Consider the following 20,085-nt stretch of genomic DNA (forward strand, 5'->3'; position numbering starts at 1 on the left):
GCACGCACAAGCAGGGGGACAGGCAGAAGGAAAGGGAGAAGCAGGCTCCCCACTGAGCAGGCAGCCTGAGGCAGGCAGGGCTCAGGACCCTGGGATCATGACCTAGGACTGAAGGCAGATGCTTAACTAACAGCCACGTGCCTCTTGCCTGGTCCTTTAAGGGCTCCTCTACTAGTGAAGTGACTGTAAAGAGCCCCAATTTTCATTTTTACTGGAAGTCAGTTCTGTTTTTCTACTGGTTAATTGTTTTGTTTGTTTGTTTTGTTTTTGTTTTTACCATAGCAGTGACAGCTACTTGGTATTAATGAAAACTGAGAAGCAGATAATTCTTTTAGTTATACTATTGAACTTACTGAGATGGAATTTATGAGACTAGCAATCTTACAAAAAAGTAGGACTTCTGTTTCTGGCATTTTAATTATAGAAACATTGTATATCTAGTGAAGTGGGGTTATAAATAATTATAACATATTACTAATGCTTAAGAATATTTTGAATGACCTATCCCTCTTTATTATGGGTATTCTGAATATGCAGTGAGAAAAAGATTGGCAGAGCAGCTGTTTGAGCAGAAGCTGATTTCTGTGCAGGGAAAAAATAATATGTATTTTCTCATACCTACAAGTAAAAGAGTAAATCCCCCATCACTTAAATTTCTTAGCTTATACCTTAATTATGGTTTGTAAATTGAGACATGTGCACTGGAGTTTTTCTGAGATCTACTTGTATTTCATTAAATATATTAGGCAGGACAATAGACATCCCAATTTGTACTGAAAAAGATAATAATTTTATCTAAAAATGTTTTCCTTTTTCTTTTACAACCATTAGTAATGTCTATAATTAATATAGACATTATTCTTAGGATATTACAGGTATACATTTCCTCCTAGGTTTGAATTAACCAAAGTTCTTTTTCTAAAAATGTATCTTTTCAGCTTGTTTTTCTAGCCACAAACTTCTGAAACTAAGATGAAATTACCATTGAAGCAGGACTTACAAACACCGTTTTGTTTTAGTAACTGGAGAACAGTGATTTTTGTTGATGCTAACGTGTTAGTTATGTTCTGGATTGTTTGGTTAAAATGTTATGGTGAGATTGCATTGAAAATAATTTTAAATTCATAATGTGAGATACATAATTCTAAACCAGTTGTATGTGTTCTGAATCTCTTTTCTAACAAGGCTTTTTTTTTTTTTTTTTTGAGCTAAAGTCTCCATGAGATCTAAAATTCTAAGCTTAGAAGATCATAACATATTCTTATCCTATCTGTGTATCTATTTTTAAGTCCATATTACCCATAAGGGAAGCTACTTAAGGATGCAAACAACTCTTGCAAACATTGCTGTAACAGATCCACATGTATTCTGGCTGCTAAAGAATTCATTTTAGTGAAAGAAAATATTAACATGGGGGCGCCTGGGTGGCACAGCGGTTAAGCGTCTGCCTTTGGCTCAGGGCGTGATCCTGGCGTTATGGGATCGAGCCCCACATCAGGCTCTTCCACTATGAGCCTGCTTCTTCCTCTCCCACTACCCCTGCTTGTGTTCCCTCTCTCGCTGGCTGTCTCTATCTCTATTGAATAAATAAATAAAATCTTTGAAAAAAAGAAAAAAAAAAAAAAAAGAAAATATTAACATGGGAAGGACCAATCAGTCTTCTGTGACAGAATTTGTCCTTTTGGGACTTTCTGACTATCCAGAACTTGAGGCCATTTATTTTGTGCTGGTCCTATGTATGTACCTGGTGATCCTGCTGGGAAATGGAGTCATCATCATTGTAAGTGTCTGTGACACCCACCTGCACACTCCCATGTACTTTTTCCTCAGTAACTTATCATTCTTGGATATTTGTTATACCAGTTCTTCTATTCCCCTATTTCTCAGCAGCTTCTTAATGTCAAAGAAAACCATTTCCTTCTCTGGATGTGGAGTGCAAATGTTTCTCTCCTTTGCTATGGGAGCCACAGAGTGTGTCCTTCTAAGCATGATGGCATTTGACCGCTACGTGGCCATCTGTAACCCTCTGAGATACTCCATTATTATGAGCAAGACTTCATATGTGCCCATGGCTGCTGGGTCCTGGATTGCAGGAGTTGTCAATTCTGTGTTGCAAACCTCTCTTGCAATGCGGCTTCCTTTCTGTGGGGATAATGTCATTAATCATTTTACTTGTGAAATCTTGGCTGTCTTAAAATTGGCCTGTGCTGATATCTCCATGAATGTTATTAGCATGGTTGTTGCTAATATAATTTTTCTTGTGGTCCCGGTACTTTTCATTTTTGTTTCCTATGTTTTCATTCTCTCCACCATCCTGAGGATTCCTTCTGCAGAGGGGAAGCTCAAAGCCTTCTCCACTTGCTCCGCCCACTTAACAGTGGTGATTATATTCTATGGAACCATCCTCTTCATGTATGCAAAACCCAAGGCTAAAGACTCTTCCGGTGCAGACAAGGTACAAGTCACAGACAAAATCATCTCTCTCTTCTATGGAGTTGTGACACCTATGCTCAATCCCCTCATCTATAGTTTGAGGAACAAAGATGTGAAGGAAGCTGTGAAGAATGTACTCTGTCGGAAATGCTCCTCAGAGGGAATGTGAATGCTTTCTAAAGAAATTCCTTTACTCTGAATGCAGGACTAGTTCTCACCTAGAGGTTCCAAAATAAATATAAGGGTTAGTGGTACCATTAATTCCTGAAATTCTCTTTTTTTCTGTTCCTGATATTTAAATGTGAGAGAAATGTAGAGCCTACCATTTTCCTTCATGACTGGATTAAGGAGAAATGGGACAGCAATTTATGGGTAAAAGGATTCTCATCCAAATCATCCACCTTCTCACGGATAACCAAATTTAGTTTAGCTCTGGAATAATGAGTTCTGTAACCTTATGTGAAAGGAAATGCAATTTTATTAGCTTACCTTCTTATCTTCTATGTGAGTTGGTTTTCTAGTCTCTTATCTTTCTTAGGAAGATAAACTAGAACTCAACAAAAATAATTTCTAATGGGGTAGTCTTTGTTCATATAAAGGAAAAGAGTGAGCATTTTAGGATGTTAGGTACCTAGCCTGTGTAAATGCCAAAGAGAGACAAGAGTAGTAAAATGAAACTATTTTTCTTAGGGCTGATTTCCTTTTAGCTGCAAACTGGCAGGCACACTTCTGTGCAGAAGTGTCTGAGGCAGTGTGAATCATTGTGCAGACACCCCAGCTGATAGGGAGATTTGGCTTATCGTAGGTTTCAGTAGATGAGCAGTGGCGTCTTTGAGTGGAAACCATTGTTTACTGTTAAATGACTCAAAAAATTAGTTTCTAAGGAACTTGTTTGCATAATTCTCTGAGAACGTGGTAATAATGTATTTACAGTGTCACAAATTAGGTATTTTTGCAGTTACATGAATTTCCTGTAGAATATGAGCTTTCTGTTCATTCATGTATTCCTTCATTCAGTTATTCAAGCAACTAGTATTTACTGAATAGCTATTTTATCTCAGGCATTATGCTAACTATTGGTAATATCAAAAAACTAAATACATTGAGACAAAACCCAAAACATGATTAAAGAGTGCACAGTCCTGTGGAATACCGACTGACACTCAAATTGAGGACAAAATATTAAAGATTATTCACAGCTTTTCCCTTTCCCCCACTCTCTAAGCTGGATCCTTTGTTTTCATTCATAGTATGTTAGCTCTTTATTGGCTAAACAGAGTAATGAGTGGACTTGGAGTAGTTTAAATGGGATAAACTGATCTTTATATAAAAGGACTTGGACCAGCTCTAGGAAAGAAAAGAGGACAATGAGAAAGAGGGGATAATGCAATGAGGAAGAAAGTATTGCATACTAGAGATCTGGAAGATTGATATGGGAGATATTTAAATAGATACCATAAAAATAGAATCAGAGAAAAGGAAAAAAAAATAGCTAAATAGGAAGCTTTGGTGTGGTGTTCTGTGACCCATCCTCAGTGTCTCTCTCTCCTGGCAATTTCAGTAAAGATATGCAGTATTCTTTAAGACATTTAGTGATGGATTCCATTTTTTTTAGTCTCTCCATGCTGAGATCAGCTGTTAAGATTGGTTAACTTAAGTGGGTCACAATTATAATGTAGTGTGTTAAGTGCTATTAAAGGAGGATGTTTAATTCCCCTAGAAGGGGCAGTTCTAAGAAGGGAAAGGCCTTTCTCCTTGGCTGAACTGGGGAAAACAATTCTCCTTATAGTCTTGTGCAGAAGAATTTTTCAGACAGAGAATATAGCATGTGGCAAGATATGGACTACAGCTAAGAGTTCAGATTAGTTGGAACTTGAATTGTATTGTTGCTTAGTGAACAGGGGAGAAGATCAGAAAGACAACTTGGAGCCAAATTATGGGGGCTTCAGATACTAAGATGGGAAGTCAATATTTCTATAGGTTTGGGGTGATCACCTCCTTTCTCTGGAGCTCAGGAGGGCTCCACACAGATGAGTACATTCCAAGAAGTCAGATCTTTTTCTTCAGAGGAAAGTCTTACCAGCCCTTAAGTCTGAAAGAAGAATGCCTCTAATCATTCACCAATGTCTATTTTTCTCTATATTATTTGAGGATGGTATTGTTTAAATACTTCATGTGGTGCAAAGAGCCAATTTGACTCCTCAATTCAAGCTTTTTCCTTCATTCTTTCTTTATGTTTCTGTTCCTTTCTTCTAAATTTGGGTTTAAAGTTCACCATGTGCTTAATGTATATTTTTAAGTGACTAATTCCTACATTGTTCTTCCCTCGGCTGTTTAGTACTCATATTGCTTTACATATATTCATTTGTGCTTGTAAATATTTTATATATGACAATGTAAAGGACATTGCAAAGAGATCTGGCGTTAAATAGTATATGGCCTTGGATAATCTCTGAATCCACTTATTCTCTGGAACCTTAGTTTCATAATTATTAAAATCCAACTTCAATGGATCACTTGGTCAATGTGAGATAGTTATCCAATGAATTCATTTATGTGAAAATCATTTATGTTGGAGACTTTAAAGTATTAGAAAATGATAAATATAACTAAATTATTATTTTATTCATTAGTTTTTCCTTTTTTAAAAAAGATTTTATTTATTCATTTGAGACAGAGAGATACAGAGAGCATGAGCAGGGGGTGAGGCAGAGGGAGAGGGAGAAGCAGACTCCCCGCTGAGCCGGGAGCCTGATGTGGGGCTTGATCCCAGGACTCAGAGATCATGACCTGAGCTGAAGGCAGACACTTAACCATCTGAGCCACCCAGGCACCCCTCATTAGTTTTTCAATAGCAGGGACTAGATCCTTTATTTCTCCTGTGTCCCACTCTAGCCTAGTAATATACCATAGTTTCTATTAGTGCTTTTAGGTCTATTACAGGAGCCCAACAAACACAATATTTATTGTTTAGTTGATTGATTTATTGAAAATTGGCTGATTGAACTGAATACAGAATATACCAGGGAAGAGATGCATTTGTTGTGCTAAGGTGAATGAAAAGATAAATAATTGAAAATAAAGCACAGACACAAATGCTTCTGTTGAGAAAGTAAAGATTTGTTCCTGCTGAATAGAAGTGAACTTGTATATGCTATCAGATGCACAATAATTTGATTTTATATACTACTAGAAGAGCTTATATTTTTCAGATGAAAAACATTCAAAAGTGATGTTCAAGACATATTTTTTCATTCAAAGACCCAAATCCCCAGAGTGTAGAAAATCAATACATCTTACTAAGGAATGGGAAAGTAAAGACAAATAGGCTTTGCATCTTGCTCTTGAGTAGTGTTCCACCCAGTGGCAGAAATGGGGTAAAATGAAATAGAACAAGTATACATTGTGATTAAAATATATGATAATACTAAACACAATAAAATCACAGAGAAACATCTTCCGGGAGTGAATTAGAAACATTTTACCTTGTTCTGAAGGATAAGTAATCTTTTTCCAAGTGGAAAGTGGGGACAGACATTCCAGATGAAGAGCACAACAGAACATCATTTTCAAAGGAAGACAGGGACTTAATCCATGAGTTTGTTGAAAGCACAGGTGTCAGAACAAGGTTTAGGTGATTTATTTAATAAGATGACGGCAGGGATGTATTTTAACTATGAATAAAAAATAGAAGGACTAGTAAGATGGACCCAATAGAAAGATTTCTTGAATTCAGAACTGGCTTCTTTCTGCTCCCACATAGTTAGATACCTTAAAGTCCTGCTAAGCTCCAACACATTCTTCAAAGGGAGCCAAAGTGCTGTGGCTTTCCTATAATTTTCTTTGAAAAAAAAGCTTCCCAGGAGGGTAAGTCCAAGTGAGGGTTCTTCTTCCCAGGTCTGCTCACAGACATATTCCTTCTGGTTTAAGAATGTTAAGCTGGGGCAATGGTTATGGACCAATAGAGCATAATTTGCTCCTTTTGCTTTGTCATATAAAGACACATGTAATATATTCATGAATGACATAAATTATTTTTATAGATCTACACACGTTCTTGCCCTTGTTAGAGAAAAAATGTAGTATTTCAAATAAAGACAGAGATTTCTGGATTGTACAATTTCTTCTAAATTGATCTACAGTGTCCTAACAAGATGCCATTTGTATGGAATGGAAATGTGTCATTTATCCACAGACTGGGATTTATAAAACGAACCGAGTATCAGTTCTTGGGTTTCAGGCTTCTTGGTGGAACACACATGATAAAGAAAGGTTCCTTAGACTTCTGAAACATAGACTTCAGTGATACCAAGGATCAAAGATCTGAGCTAGAAGGAATAGTACTGGCTTTTTGTTGGTAAAATATGCCAGTAACACCATAAAAATGTGTTATTTTAAATTGTACTGATCATATAACTTGATTTGCATGCAATAGTCCAAGTTATGTCTGTTGTTCAAGTATAATTGCTAATAGCACCCTGTTTCAGCTTCAGAAGTTTGCTGGTAGGTGATATTGTGGCCCTTGTCGCAGGGTAGAGTTGCTCAGAAATAATGTTGCTTAGTTTCTACCAGGTGGGGAAATTGGTAGATTCTAAGGGTTTCTTTCTTAGTGAGGTACTAGTGCAATATTTATACTTTCTTAAATATGCATTGTGGTGGCTAGACCTTTTCATTGCTCCATCCTCCAAAAGATTATCTTTTTATCAAAACAAATAAAATAAAAAATAAAATATAAAGAGTTTGTAGGAAAGTCAAGCTCCTTCAGCATAAACTTTATGATCATCTATCAATTTCTACAGAAAAAGCTACTAGGGTTATGATTAGGTAAGATAAATTTGGGGAGAATTAGTTCAACAATACTAAGTAAATTCATCAACATAATGTATCTATCCATTTATTTTGGTTTTCTTTAATTTCTCCTAAACTGTTTTGTAGTTTTGGTAGAGAAGTTTTATTTCTAAATAAATTCTGTTTATTCTTTAATATTTTTGATGGTATTTTTTATTTTTATTTTTTTTTAAAGATTTGAGAGAGAGAGAGAGAATCTCAAGCAGATTCCATGCTGAGTGTGGAGCCCCACACAGAGCTTGATCCCACTACTCTGAGATCATGACGGGAGCCAAAATCAAAAGTCACTCAACCAACTGAGCCACCCAGGCTCCACTGATTGTATTTTAAATGGACTTAAAAAAACAAAAAACAAAACAAAACAAAAACCAAAAGAAACGTTCTCGGGATTGCTCGATTGTTGTTCTGTATAAATTTTAGGTATTTTTCTCTATTTCAATGAACAATACCATTGGAATTTTGATAGGGATTGCATTGAATGTGTAGATTTGAGTAATATGGACATTTTAACATTAGTAATTCTTCCAATCCATGAACACAGCGTATTTTTCCATTTATTTGTGTCTTTAATTTCTTTCATTGATATCTTATAGTTTTCAGTGTACTAGTCTCTTACCTCCTTGGTTAAATTTATTCCTAGGTATGTTATTCTTTTTGATGTATTTGTAAATGGGGTTATTTTCTTAATTTCTCTTTCTGCTAGTTCATTATTTGTGTATAGAAACACAACTGATTTTTGTATATGGATTTTGCATCCTTCAGCTTTATTAAATTCATTTATTATTTTTAGCTTTTTTTTTTTTTTTTTTTGGTAGAGCCTTTGGGGTTTTCTATATATAATACCATGTCATCTGCAAATAGAGACAGTTTTACTTCTCCTTTCCAATTTAGAAGACTTCTACTTCTTTTTCTTAATCATTACTCTGACTATGACTTCCAGTACTATGTTAAGTAAAAGTGGGGTTATTGAGCATACTTGCCTTGCTTCTGATCTTAGAAGAAAAGCTCAGCTTTTCACCATTGATTATGATATTGGCTCTGGGCTTGTCATATATGGACTTTATTATTTTGAAGTATTTTCCCTCTATACTCAGTTTGTTGAGAGTTTTTATCTGGAATGGATGTTACTTTGTCAGTTTTTTAATGGATCTATTGAGATGATCACATGAATTTATCCTTCATTCTGTCAATGTGATTTATCATATTGATTTACGAGTATTAAACTGTACTTGCATCACTGGAATAAATCCCCCTTGATCATGGTATATTATTCTTTTAATGTATGGTTGAACTCAGTTTGCTAATATTTTGTTAAAGATTTTGCCTGTTTGATATTTCATTGATTTATTATTTCCTTTCTTTCTTGTATACCAATTACATGTGTGTTAGGCCTTTTGATTTTTTTCTTTTTTTTCTCCAGGTACTTGATTCTTTATCACTTAATCTAATGTTGAGCCTCTTCAGTGGATTTTTAAATTTCTGCTATTATACTTCTCAGTTCTAGAATTTCCATTTGGTTCTTTTTATACTTTTTATTTCTTCACTGAAATTTGATATCTTTTTTTTCCTTGGGAGCATATTCTCTTTTATTTCATTTGAGCAGTTACTTAGGTAGTTGGTTTAAGTAGTTGCTTTATCACCCTTTCTGCTAATTCCAGCCTTTAGGCTATCTCAGGCTTGGTTTCCATTGATTGTCTTTTTATCTTGAGAGTGGGTCACACATTCCTGATTCTTCATTTTATTTGTTGAGTAATTCTGGTTTGTAGCCTGGACATTGTAAATGTGATATTGTGGAAACTCTGAAACCCATTAAATTCCTCTGAATAGTTTAGATTTTTTGGTTTTAAAATAAACCTGGTTTGACTTAAACTGCTAACTCAGTATTTTGGTAATAGTTCACATCTTAGGTCAAGATTTTTGTGTGTGTGTGTGGTTTTTGTTTGTTTGTTTGTTTGTTTTATCATTAGCTGGGCTGTGCATACATGGCACCGGGGTCAGTCAGAGAACTGGACCAAGATTTTTACACAGAATTTGATTTTTCTGCTTTTGTATTTCCCCTTTCTGGAATTCTCCCCTGACTTTACACTGGCTATGTTTTCCATGACTCTGAGGTTTGTCCAGAAGGACTGCCAGTTTATTATCAGAGTTCATGAGCCTATAGGTATAAAAATGTGAAACTTACACCAAAACATTACTTCTCCTAAGTGACTTTTTATAAAAATTTTGTACAAAATTTACCATAGCTGAGATGCTTGAGTCTGATAGGAGCTTATTCAGTCATAGTGAAAGCAGCAGAAATCAGAAGTTCCTCCTTCACATTTTATGACTAGAATGTTTGCACCTCTTGCTTTCTCTTATCATACTTATGTTGTTTCTTTTTTCAAATTTTTATTTAAAATCTAGTTAGTTAACATATAATATAATATTGATTTCAGGAGTAGAATTTAGTGATTCATCACTTACATATAACATCCAGTGCTCATCACAAGTGCCCTCCTTAATGCCCATCATCCATTGAGCCCATCCCCCACCCGCCTCCTCCTTCAACCCTCAGTTTGTTCTCTATCATTAAGAGTCTCATATGGTTTGTTTCCCCCTCTCTCTTCCCACCCCCTTCCCATATGTTCATCTTTTTTGTTTCTTAAATTCTAAATATGAGTGAAATCATATGGTATTTGTCTTTCTCTGACTAACCTGTTTCACATAGCATAATACACTTTAGCTCTATCCATGTCATTGCAAATGGCAAGATTTCATTCTTTTGATAGCTGAATAATATTCCATTGTAAATGCGCGTGTGTGTGTGTGTGTGTGTGTGTGTGTGTGTGTAGCACATCTTCTTTATCTATTCATTCACTGATATTTGGGCTGTTTCCATAATTTGGCTATTGTTGAGAATGCAGCTATAAACATTGGGTCTGCATGTGCCCCTTCAAATCACTATGTTTGTATCCTTTGGATAAATACCTGGTAGTGCAATTGTCAGGTCATAGGGTAGTTCTGTTTTTAACTTTTTGAGGAATCTCCAAACTGTTTTCCAGTTGGCTGAGCCAGTTTGCATTCCCACCAACAGTGTAAGAGGGTTCCTCTTTCTCCACATCCTTGCCAACACCTGTTGTTTCTTGTGTTGTTGATTTTAGCCATTCTGACAGATGTGGGGTGATATCTCATCATGGTTTTGATTTGTATTTCCCTGATGATGAGTGATATTGAGCATCTTTTCATGTGTCTGTTAGCCATCTGGATGTCTTCTTTGGAAAAATGTCTATTCGTGTCTTCTTCCCATTTCTTCACTGGATTATTTGTGTTTTGGGTGTTGAGTTTGATAAGTTCTTTATATATATTTTGGATACTAGCCCTTTATCAGATATGTCATTTGCAAATATCTTCTTCCATTCCATAGGTTGCCTTTTAGTTTTTTTGACTGTTTCCTTGGCTGTGCAGAAGCTTTTTATCTTGATGAAGTCCCAGTAGTTCATTTTTGCTTTTGTTTCCCTTGACTCTGGAGACCTGTCTAATAAGAAGTTGCTATGGCTGAGGTAAAAAAAGTTTCTGCCTGTGTTCTCCTCTAGGATTTTGATGGTGTCCTGTCTCACATTTAGGTCTTTCATACATTTTGAATTTATTTTTTTGTATGGTGTAAAAAAGAGGTCCAGTCTCATTCTTCTACATGCTGTTGTCCACTTTTCCCAACACTATTTGTTAAAGAGGCTGTCGTTTTTCCATTGGATATTCCTGTTTTGTTGAAGATTGATTGGCCAGATAGTTGTGGGTCCATTTCTGGGTTTTCTGTTTTGTTCCATTGACCTACATGTCTGTTTTTATGCCAGTACTATGTAATTTGTTGATTACAGCTTTGTAATATAACTTGAAGTCTGGAATTGTGATGCCTCCTGCTCTTCTTTTCTTTTCAGGATTGCTTTGGCTATTCAAGGTCTTTTGTGGTTCCATACAAATTTTAGGATTGTTTGTTCTAGCTCTGTGAAAATGCTGTTGGCATTTTGATACGGATTGCATTAAATGTGTAGATAGCTTTGGGTAGGATAGATATTTTATCAATATTTGTTATTCCAACCCATGAGCATGGATTGTTTTTCCATTTCTTTGTGTCCTCTTCAGTTTCTCTCACAAGTGTTCTGTAGTTTTTAGAGTACAGAGTTGTTTCTTAATTTACCTCAGAAACAAAATAATGCTGATATTTAGAGTGGAGAATATGCTACAATGAATAAGGAATTTGAAATTCTCCTGAGGCCAGAGCTGAGCATACCATAGGGTTAAATAATACGAAATAACTCCGTAGTCTGATTTGAAGGTATTATTATCCTATTGAGGGTTAAATTGACTTTATGTGAAGGCACCTGGCTCATGGGAGGGATACATTACATTTTATTATCTTCCTTTTTTCTATTTGACTTTTTAGTCTCTTTCTACTGTTCGTATAGCCCTAGTCCATTCTTTCCTTGATTAGATAAAATGAAGGCTGGCCTCCAGAGTTCCCTTCCTTTAGCTACATCATCTCCTTTGGTCGCTTTTTGCTAATGCTCCCTCCTTTTTGTATCTTTTTCAAATATAACCATCTAGGACTCCATGATTAATTACCTTATTTTCCAGAACTCAAAAATGAATGAAGAAGGTAAGTAATGGGATGAGAAGTAATATTTAAATAATGCATATGTATGTAAAATGTGCTAGGTAACTAGATAAGTTATATATACTATTTTTAAGTTCCTTTTCATTAATTAATGCTGGTGGAAAATGAAATTTACGATTGTCCCTTACTGTCTCATTCAAATATAGACACCCAGAAATTTTTGCTTAATGTCCTCTTTCAAGAAGCCAGAGAGCAAATGAGGAAGATAATAGATGGATAAGGCAATATTGTTTAATAAATGCATAATATATACTGTGTGGTATACTAGGTATCATAATACATAATATTTTAAAATTATTTTCATTACTTAATAGCAATAATATTAATGTTGATGTTGCCTTCATTTTTGTGTGGATTACATCTCTTATTTTTTCAACAGTGTATGTGCCTGGTAGGGACTGGGGATTCAGTGCTGGCTATTACATTGTCCCTACTTTCAAGGATTAGCTTCAGATGGCTTTGTAAGGTAGATAAAAAAATTTAGGCCCATATAAAGGTCACATAGTTCTTAAATGGCAGCCAAAAGTTAAGTCCATTTTCTGTCTGTATTTCCTATGTTAATTTTGGAATATGTTTGAGGAGTAAATGAAATATGAAGTGATATATCAGGAGGAAACAAAGAACTGTGAGAGATTCTTAAAAAGTGAAGAAGAGATTGTCTACTACTGCTGCTGCCAATTTTCTGAAGGAGAATTACTATTTTGATTCTGAATTTTGATTTTGAATCAGGGTCTTTCCATTTGTGCTGCAAACTAAATGTGTGTGTGTGTGTGTGTGTGTGTGTGTATGTGTGTGTGAAACAAATTGAAACAAATAATCTTTGTCTTCCAAGTTATTTTGACAACACTCTTCAGAAATCTCCCCACCCTGTATGTGGAGTTAATTTAAAATTTGTTCTTAAAAATGAAATCTGAGTTTATAGTGCAGCATTGGAGTAGAAATAAAATCCGAGGGCAGTTATGTCTTATGAAACACCACTGTGTATTACAACTCAATAGTCATGCAGAGGAGACATTTTTAGGACCTTTTCAGCATATTTTACTCAGTTCTACTTTTATCATCTCCTATTTTCTCCTACATTTAAAGATTAGATGCTATTTTATAAAAGTATTCAGAATTGTAGTTGGGGATGAAATAATATATAAAACCCATTTTTCTTATTTCCCTAAGTGGTATTTCAGATATTTGGACTTGTAATTTTACTATTCTTTTTCCATTTCAACAGTTAATGGCTGCCCACTATTTTTAATTAACTTGGCATTGTACTTAATACAGAGAACAGTGAGCCATAGTTCTGCCATTGGGAACATTTCAGAAGCTAACAAATGGTTATAACATAAAAGAAAAATTGCTGTAGTAGGTAAGGGTCAGGATAGCATAGAAGAGGGAGGAACTAACTCAAGGGAGTTATTGGAAGGCTTTACAGAGGACCTAACACTTGACCTATTTCTTCTGTCAATGCTAAGATTTCACTAGAGAAGGAGAAATCTGACAATGCAGAGGAAATAGCATTTGCTGTTGTTCTTAGGTGAGAAAGAACATGAAAGAATCAGGTAACTACAGTGAGTGGAGTATACAGTATGTGCAAAAGGAATGGGGGCAGTATAGGCAGGAAACAAGAAGGTGAAATGTGTAGTTGGGTATGTAGGTTGGGGCCAAATGAGGTCTCTGGGTAAAATTAAAAAAAAAACACACAAAGAAATATATCAAAAGTATTTCAAATAGAAGCTACTAAAATATATGTTTTATTTGTTAAGTAGCTATATGTGTTGGATTTTCTTAGAAAAGCTTAATTTCAAATATTTTTTTGTTTTGTTCCCATAAGTTACTTGCATTTCTTAGACTACTTAGCCCTATGTTTTAATGAGATCATAGTCATTTTCAGAAAGTGATATAATTAGACTATTAAGTTCTGTGATTCTACATATGACCTTCTTTTGTTCTCTTTATATTGAAAACCCTTGCCTCAAAATATGTGCGTTACTTTTTTTTTTCTATGTGAGCTTCTTTTATGCATGAACTCAAGGATATCAGTTTCTCCTCATTTTCTCCAGAACCAGTGTCTACTCATTAATTTTTCCATAGCCCTGCTCTTCCTTACTTCTCAGGTTATAGATGATAAGATTGAGCATGGGGTTGACTACCCCATAGAAAAGGGTAATCAGTTTGTTTGAAGTCAATGTCTTTGGACTTCAGCTTCATATACATGAAGAGGACTGTCCCATAAGATATAGTCACCACTGTTAATGTGTAAAAGGCCTTTTTTTCTTCCTTTAGCTGAAGTAATTTTCAGTACAGCATGATGAAAATACAGGAAACAGAAATTAGAAGGAATGGAGCAAATGAAAATATTACATTGCCCAACATTAGTATACTCTTATTCAAGAAAACACCTGTTCAGGCCAGCTTTATTAAAGTCAGTATTTCACACAAAATGATTAATGACATTTCTTCCATGAAGGAACACTCTTAATGTGAGTACATTTTGTGTCATTCCATTGAAAAAGCCTAATCTCTAGGAGATAGTTGCCATCTAAACACAAAGTGCCTTGTTTCTGATGACGGGCTATTTCAGAGATTTGCTGATGACCATGTAGAAGCCATATGCTATCACTGCCAGGAACACACACTCTGTGGACCCCATTACATAAAGAGATAGACATTTATATAATACAACCTGTGAACTAGAGGGTTTTTTTTTGTGTTTTTTTTTTTTTTAGCAAGTTTGTCAGCATAGAGGGGACAAAACAGGATGCATACCAGATATCCACGATGAAGAGGCATGTGGAGGCAGGCTTCTGGGAAGGTTAAGATGACCAAGGTGCTGTTCTCCTGGAGGATTGCCAGGTATACCACTAACCAAATAGCAAAAAGGAATTTTTTCGGTTCCTTGGTACTCATAAAGATTTCTCAGAATGTACTCAATTTCAGTTGTCCAATTGGTCCTTTCCATTTTCCTTTTTCATACCTGGAATAAGCCAGAAAAAGAAACAGCATATGAGTTAAATGGGTGGTCCCGTATGATATAAAGTAAAAGTGGGGTAGGAGGTCCAACAACTATGTGAGCGCCAGCTGGCGTAGTGGTAACAGCAGTGAGATTAGCTCAGGGGATTCCTCTTCTAGCTCATAAAGCAGCTGACCCACATGGGTAACTTATTAAAAATGCAGGCTTCTGTGTTCTGTTTTCTGAGATTGTGAAGCACAAGGTCTGAGGCAGGGAAGAGTGATTTGCATTTTAACGAACATCTGCTATTTCTGATGGAATCAATCCATAAACTGCACTTTAAAAATCAATATTTTAGAGAGAGCATGCTTTATTTTCTCAACAAAGATTTATTTATTTGATTTTACACTATGACAGTCACTAACAATATCATTTGTTTAGAGTTTTATAGTTTACAAACATGTTCACACGCATTAGTTATTTTATTATCACTATAATTCTTTGAGGAAAATGAAATCCAGAGAGAAGAAAGTTATAAGTGGAAGTGAAGTGAACAATTATTCACTATTACTCAAATCTGTTTCTTTCTGATTTTAAATCTCATGTATTTTTTTAACTATACTTTATTGTCATCCAAAAATTCTATAAGTTAGCTAGAGAGTGGGAATCAGACACCTTTTTAAAAATAATGCTCTCCAGATGATTTTAATATGCAAATAAGGAGGAAAGCCACTGATCTAGTGCTGTCTAACAAACTTTAGGACGTATGTGAACCAGCTGGGGGAATCTCGGAAGAATACAGATTCTGATTCAGTTGGGTTGAGGTGGCTCCTGAGACGTGTACTTACTAACATGTTACTGCGTGATGCTGGTGCTGCTTTTCTACAGAACACACATGAGTCACAAGGCCTCTTAGATCAACTTTCTCTAATACCTTAGAGAGCACCTTTGGTGCTTCAGTTGTGTGTACAATAGTAACTGGATAGCCGACAATGTGAAACTGAACATTCTGGTGAGACTTGGAGGTGAGAGTTCTGTGTAGTTTATTGCAAACAGTTGCATATTCTTTAGATTATAGATGTACAAGCAACCAAATTGCACATAGGCTGTCCATCTGAAAGTTATCCATCTTGCATTTGTTGAATTTGCAGTTAGGGCCAATATTTTTTTAAAGAAAGAAATCTGGGTTAGCTAAAGCATCTGGGTTGTGTGCCAAAAAGCATGGAACAAATGTCTTCAATTTGAAAAAAATATTAAAGAGTAAATATTAGTAAATGACCTTCCTGTTTATAGTAAATGAATCACAGAATGTCCTTTTCAAAAAAGCTCTGCATGTTTTTAACCAGAGTTGCAAAATATTTCTCTAGATAAATAAATTAATTGATCCAATGGATGAGTTACTACTTAGTATTTTCAAACAATGGCTGTGGAGATGGTATAGGATTTGCCTTGTGATTGTCATTTGACAATAAGTTATGTTGCTTCCTAAGGAAACAATGATCATACCACGTAGTCAATTTAGAAGGAAGTTTATGATCCAATTGACTATGGGAAAGAGGGCCCTTATCCAAGGTAAGCAGCACCAAACTATGCAGGTTTACAAAGAGAACATGAGGAGGTGGCTAGGCCAAGATATCAGTACTGTTTAATAATGAAATTTGAATTACGGCAGGAATATAATTAACCTACTTGTAGTCTGCCAGTAAAACTCTGATAGAGGCTTTGAACAAGCATCAGTAATCTGGAGTCCATAATGAAGCTGTTTTAGGGAAGATATAGATCAAGTCAAATGCCATTTCTTCCCTTTCAAGTTTTCCAAAATGTTTATTCATATTTGGAAATTACTTTCAGAAAATAATTATTTTATGCTGAGAATAAGGTGGTGTATTTGGTACTCTAAAAGCCCCAAAATTGTTACTGCCAAAAGATTTTACTTACAATCTTCCTACAGGAAGCCACTCATCTCCTTTGATGCTTTAAAAAAATAACAAATTGAGGGGCGCCTGGGTGGCACAGCGGTTAAGCGTCTGCCTTCAGCTGAGGGCGTGATCCTGGCGGTATGGGATCGAGCCCCACATCAGGCTCCTCCGCTATGAGCCTGCTTCTTCCTCTCCCACTCCCCCTGCTTGTGTTCCCTCTCTCGCTGGCTGTCTCTATCTCTGTCAAATAAATAAATAAAATCTTTAAAAAAAAATAACAAATTGAGTGGAGGTCATTATTTATATTTCTCTTGCAATGCTAGAGTAGCTCTTTAAGAGGTGATTGAAGATTCCACATATTCCATTCTTCAAAAGAGTACTGTCTTGAATACATTTGTGTTTCAAATGCTTCCTGCATTTTTATTTACTTCTTTATAAGATGGAGACCCAGAATCTGTGTAATGGAAAGAAAAAAAATTAAGGTTACTGATAGTACCTATAAATTTCTATTTATTTCCCATAGGATTTGGAGTTTTAGATAATATTGCCATCATTACCTGACACCTTTTAAAAAAGTTTTCACTTAAATTCCAGTTAGTTAACATACAGTGTCATATTAGTTTCAGGTGTACAATATAGTGATTCAGCACTTTCAAACAACACCCAGCACTCATCACAACAAGTGCACTCCCTAATCCTCATCACCAATTTAACTCCTCCCCCACCCACCTCCACTCTTGTAACCATCGCTTTGTTCTCTATAGTTAAGAGTCTGTTTCTTGGTTTGCCTCTCTCTCTCTTTTTTCCCCATTGTTCATTTGTTTTGTTTCCTAAATTCCACATATGCGTGAAATCATATGGCATTTGTCTTTGTCCAACTGACTTACTTCACTTAACATAATATTCTCTAGCTCTATCCATGTTGTTGCAAATGACAAGATTTCATTCTTTTGATGGCTGAGTAATATTATATATATATATATATATGTGTGTGTGTGTGTGTATATATATATGTGTATATATATATGTGTGTGTGTATATATATATATATATACACACACACACACACACACACAGACACACACACACACCACATCTTCTTTATCCATTCATCCATCATTGGAGATGTGGGCTATTTCCATAATTAGGCTATTGTAGACAATGCTGTTTTAAACATTGGGGTGCATGTATCCCTTTGAATTAGTATTTTTGTATTCTTTGGGTAGTATAATTGCTGGATCATAGGGTAGTTCTATTTTTAGCTTTTTTTTTTTTTAAAGATTTTATTTATTTATTTGACAGAGACAGCCAGCGAGAGAGGGAACACAAGCAGGGGGAGTGGGAGAGGAAGAAGCAGGCTCATAGTGGAGCAGCCTGATGTGGGGCTCGATCCCATAACGCCGGGATCACGCCCTGAGCCGAAGGCAGACGCTTAACTGCTGTGCCACCCAGGCGCCCCTATTTTTAGCTTTTTGAGAAATCTCCATACTGTTTTCCACTTTGACTGCACCAGTTTGCATTCCCACCAGTGTAAGAGGGTTCCCCTTTCTCTGCATCCTTGCCAATACCTGTTGTTTCTTGTGTTGTTGATTTTAGCCATTCTGACTGGTGTGAGGTGATACCTCATTGTAGTTTTGATTTGTATTTCCCTGATGATGGGTGATATTGAGCATCTTTTCATGTGTCTGTTAGCCATCTGGTTGTCTTCTTTGGAAAAATGTCTGTTCATGTCTTCTGCCCATTTTTTAGTTGGATTATTCATTTTTGACTGTTGAGTTTGATAAATTCTTTATATATTTTGGATACTAACCCTTTGTCAGATATGTCATTTGCAAATATCTTCTTCTATTCCATAGGTTGCCTTTTAGTTTTATTGATTTTTCTTTTTCTGTGCAGAAGCTTTTTATTTTGATGTAGTCCCAATAGTTTATTTTTGCTGTTGTTTCCCTTGCCTCAGGAAACATACCTAGAAAGACGTTGCTACAGCTGATGTTAAAGAAGTTACTGCCTGTGTTCTCCTCTAGGATTTTGATGGGTTCCTGTCTCACATTTAGATCTTTCATCTATTTTGAATTTATTTTTTTGTATGGTGTAAAAAAGAGGTCCAGTTTCATTCTTCTACATGTGGCTGTCTAGTTTTCCCAACACCATTTGTTGAAGAGACTTTTCCCCATTGCATTCTTTCCTGCTTTGTTGAAGATTGATTGACCATATAGTTGTGGGTGCATTTCTGGGTTTTCTATTCTGTTCTATTGATCTATGTATCTGTTTTTGTGCCAGTACAAAGCTGCCTTGATTACAGCTTTGTAATATAACTTGAAGTCTGGAACTGTGATGCCTCTAGCTTTGCTTTTCTTTTTCAAGGTTGCTTTGGCTATTCGAGGTCTTTTGTGGTTCCATACAAATTTTAGGATTGTTTGTTCTAGCTCTTGAAAAATGCTGTTGGTATCTTGATAGGATTGCATTAAATGTGTAGATTGTTTTGGGTAATATAGACACAGGTTAACAATATTCATTCTTCTAACCCCTGAACATGAATGTCTTTACATTTTTTTGTGTCATCTTTATGACTTACTTGGGTGCTTCACTTGAGTAATGTTGGATATAGGATTTTGAGGATCCCTCATGATTTGAGAAGAAAGGAAAAAAAAAATGGGTAAAGAACTCTGTTCTTGAGATGGAAGCTTAGTCACATGTTGACAGACCAGGACCTAAGAAAATGTACAGGAAGCAATTCCTTATGGTTAGATCAATGAATTTCAGAAACAGTGATGTTGGATATCCAGTTTTAACTTGTTTCATTTCAATGCTGATGAGGTTACGGGATATATGAGGTTCAGTGGGGTGAAGTCTGGAGCCGACGACCAAGAAAGAATTCTTGAGGCGTCTTTCATGCAAAGTGGTGGTTTATTAAAGCACGGGGACAGGACCCATGGGCAGAAAGAGCTGCTGCACCGGGCTTGTGAGGAATGGCCCATTATATACCCTCAAGTTGGGAGGGGGTTAGGGATAGCATAAGTCTCTAAGGAATTTTGGAAGCAAGGTTTCCAGGACCTTGAGGGGGCTAGCTATTGTTGGGAAAAGGTCATTTATTACCGTCTAATAAAACCTTAGTTATGAGACCCTTCAGATGTATATTGGTGGGCCATATGCTTGGAGGATGATTGCCAACACGTATCTTGGGGGGGGGGCGGTTAGAGATGAAGTTTCCAAAGGAATTTTCATACGTTAAAGTAGACTTACAGGATCTTGGTGGAGGGGAGGGGGTCAGGCTAGGACTGCCTTAGGCC

General features: G+C 35.9%; 1 protein-coding gene and 1 long non-coding RNA gene across 2 annotated transcripts in view; both read left to right on the forward strand.

Annotated features, from left to right (window-relative positions):
- The window catches only part of LOC123781066 (uncharacterized), a 614,912-nt gene that overhangs the window by 87,273 nt on the left and 507,554 nt on the right, over positions 1 to 20,085 (forward strand). The window lies entirely within an intron of this gene.
- Positions 1,493 to 7,325, forward strand: LOC123781056 (olfactory receptor 13C7-like). Its single transcript, XM_045780353.2, has one exon. The coding sequence runs from the start codon at positions 1,640 to 1,642 to the stop codon at positions 2,600 to 2,602; it is 963 nt and encodes a 320-aa protein (XP_045636309.2). The 5' UTR covers positions 1,493 to 1,639; the 3' UTR covers positions 2,603 to 7,325.

Source organism: Ursus americanus, chromosome 18 (assembly GCF_024610735.1).
Source record: "Ursus americanus isolate L20-20 chromosome 18, mUrsAme1.1.p, whole genome shotgun sequence".
NCBI classification, from domain to species: Eukaryota; Metazoa; Chordata; class Mammalia; order Carnivora; family Ursidae; genus Ursus; species Ursus americanus.

Excerpts from the sequence above, each read along its gene's own strand:
- LOC123781056 (XM_045780353.2), top strand. The coding sequence starts at position 1,640 with ATGGGAAGGACCAATCAGTCTTCTGTGACAGAATTTGTCCTTTTGGGA.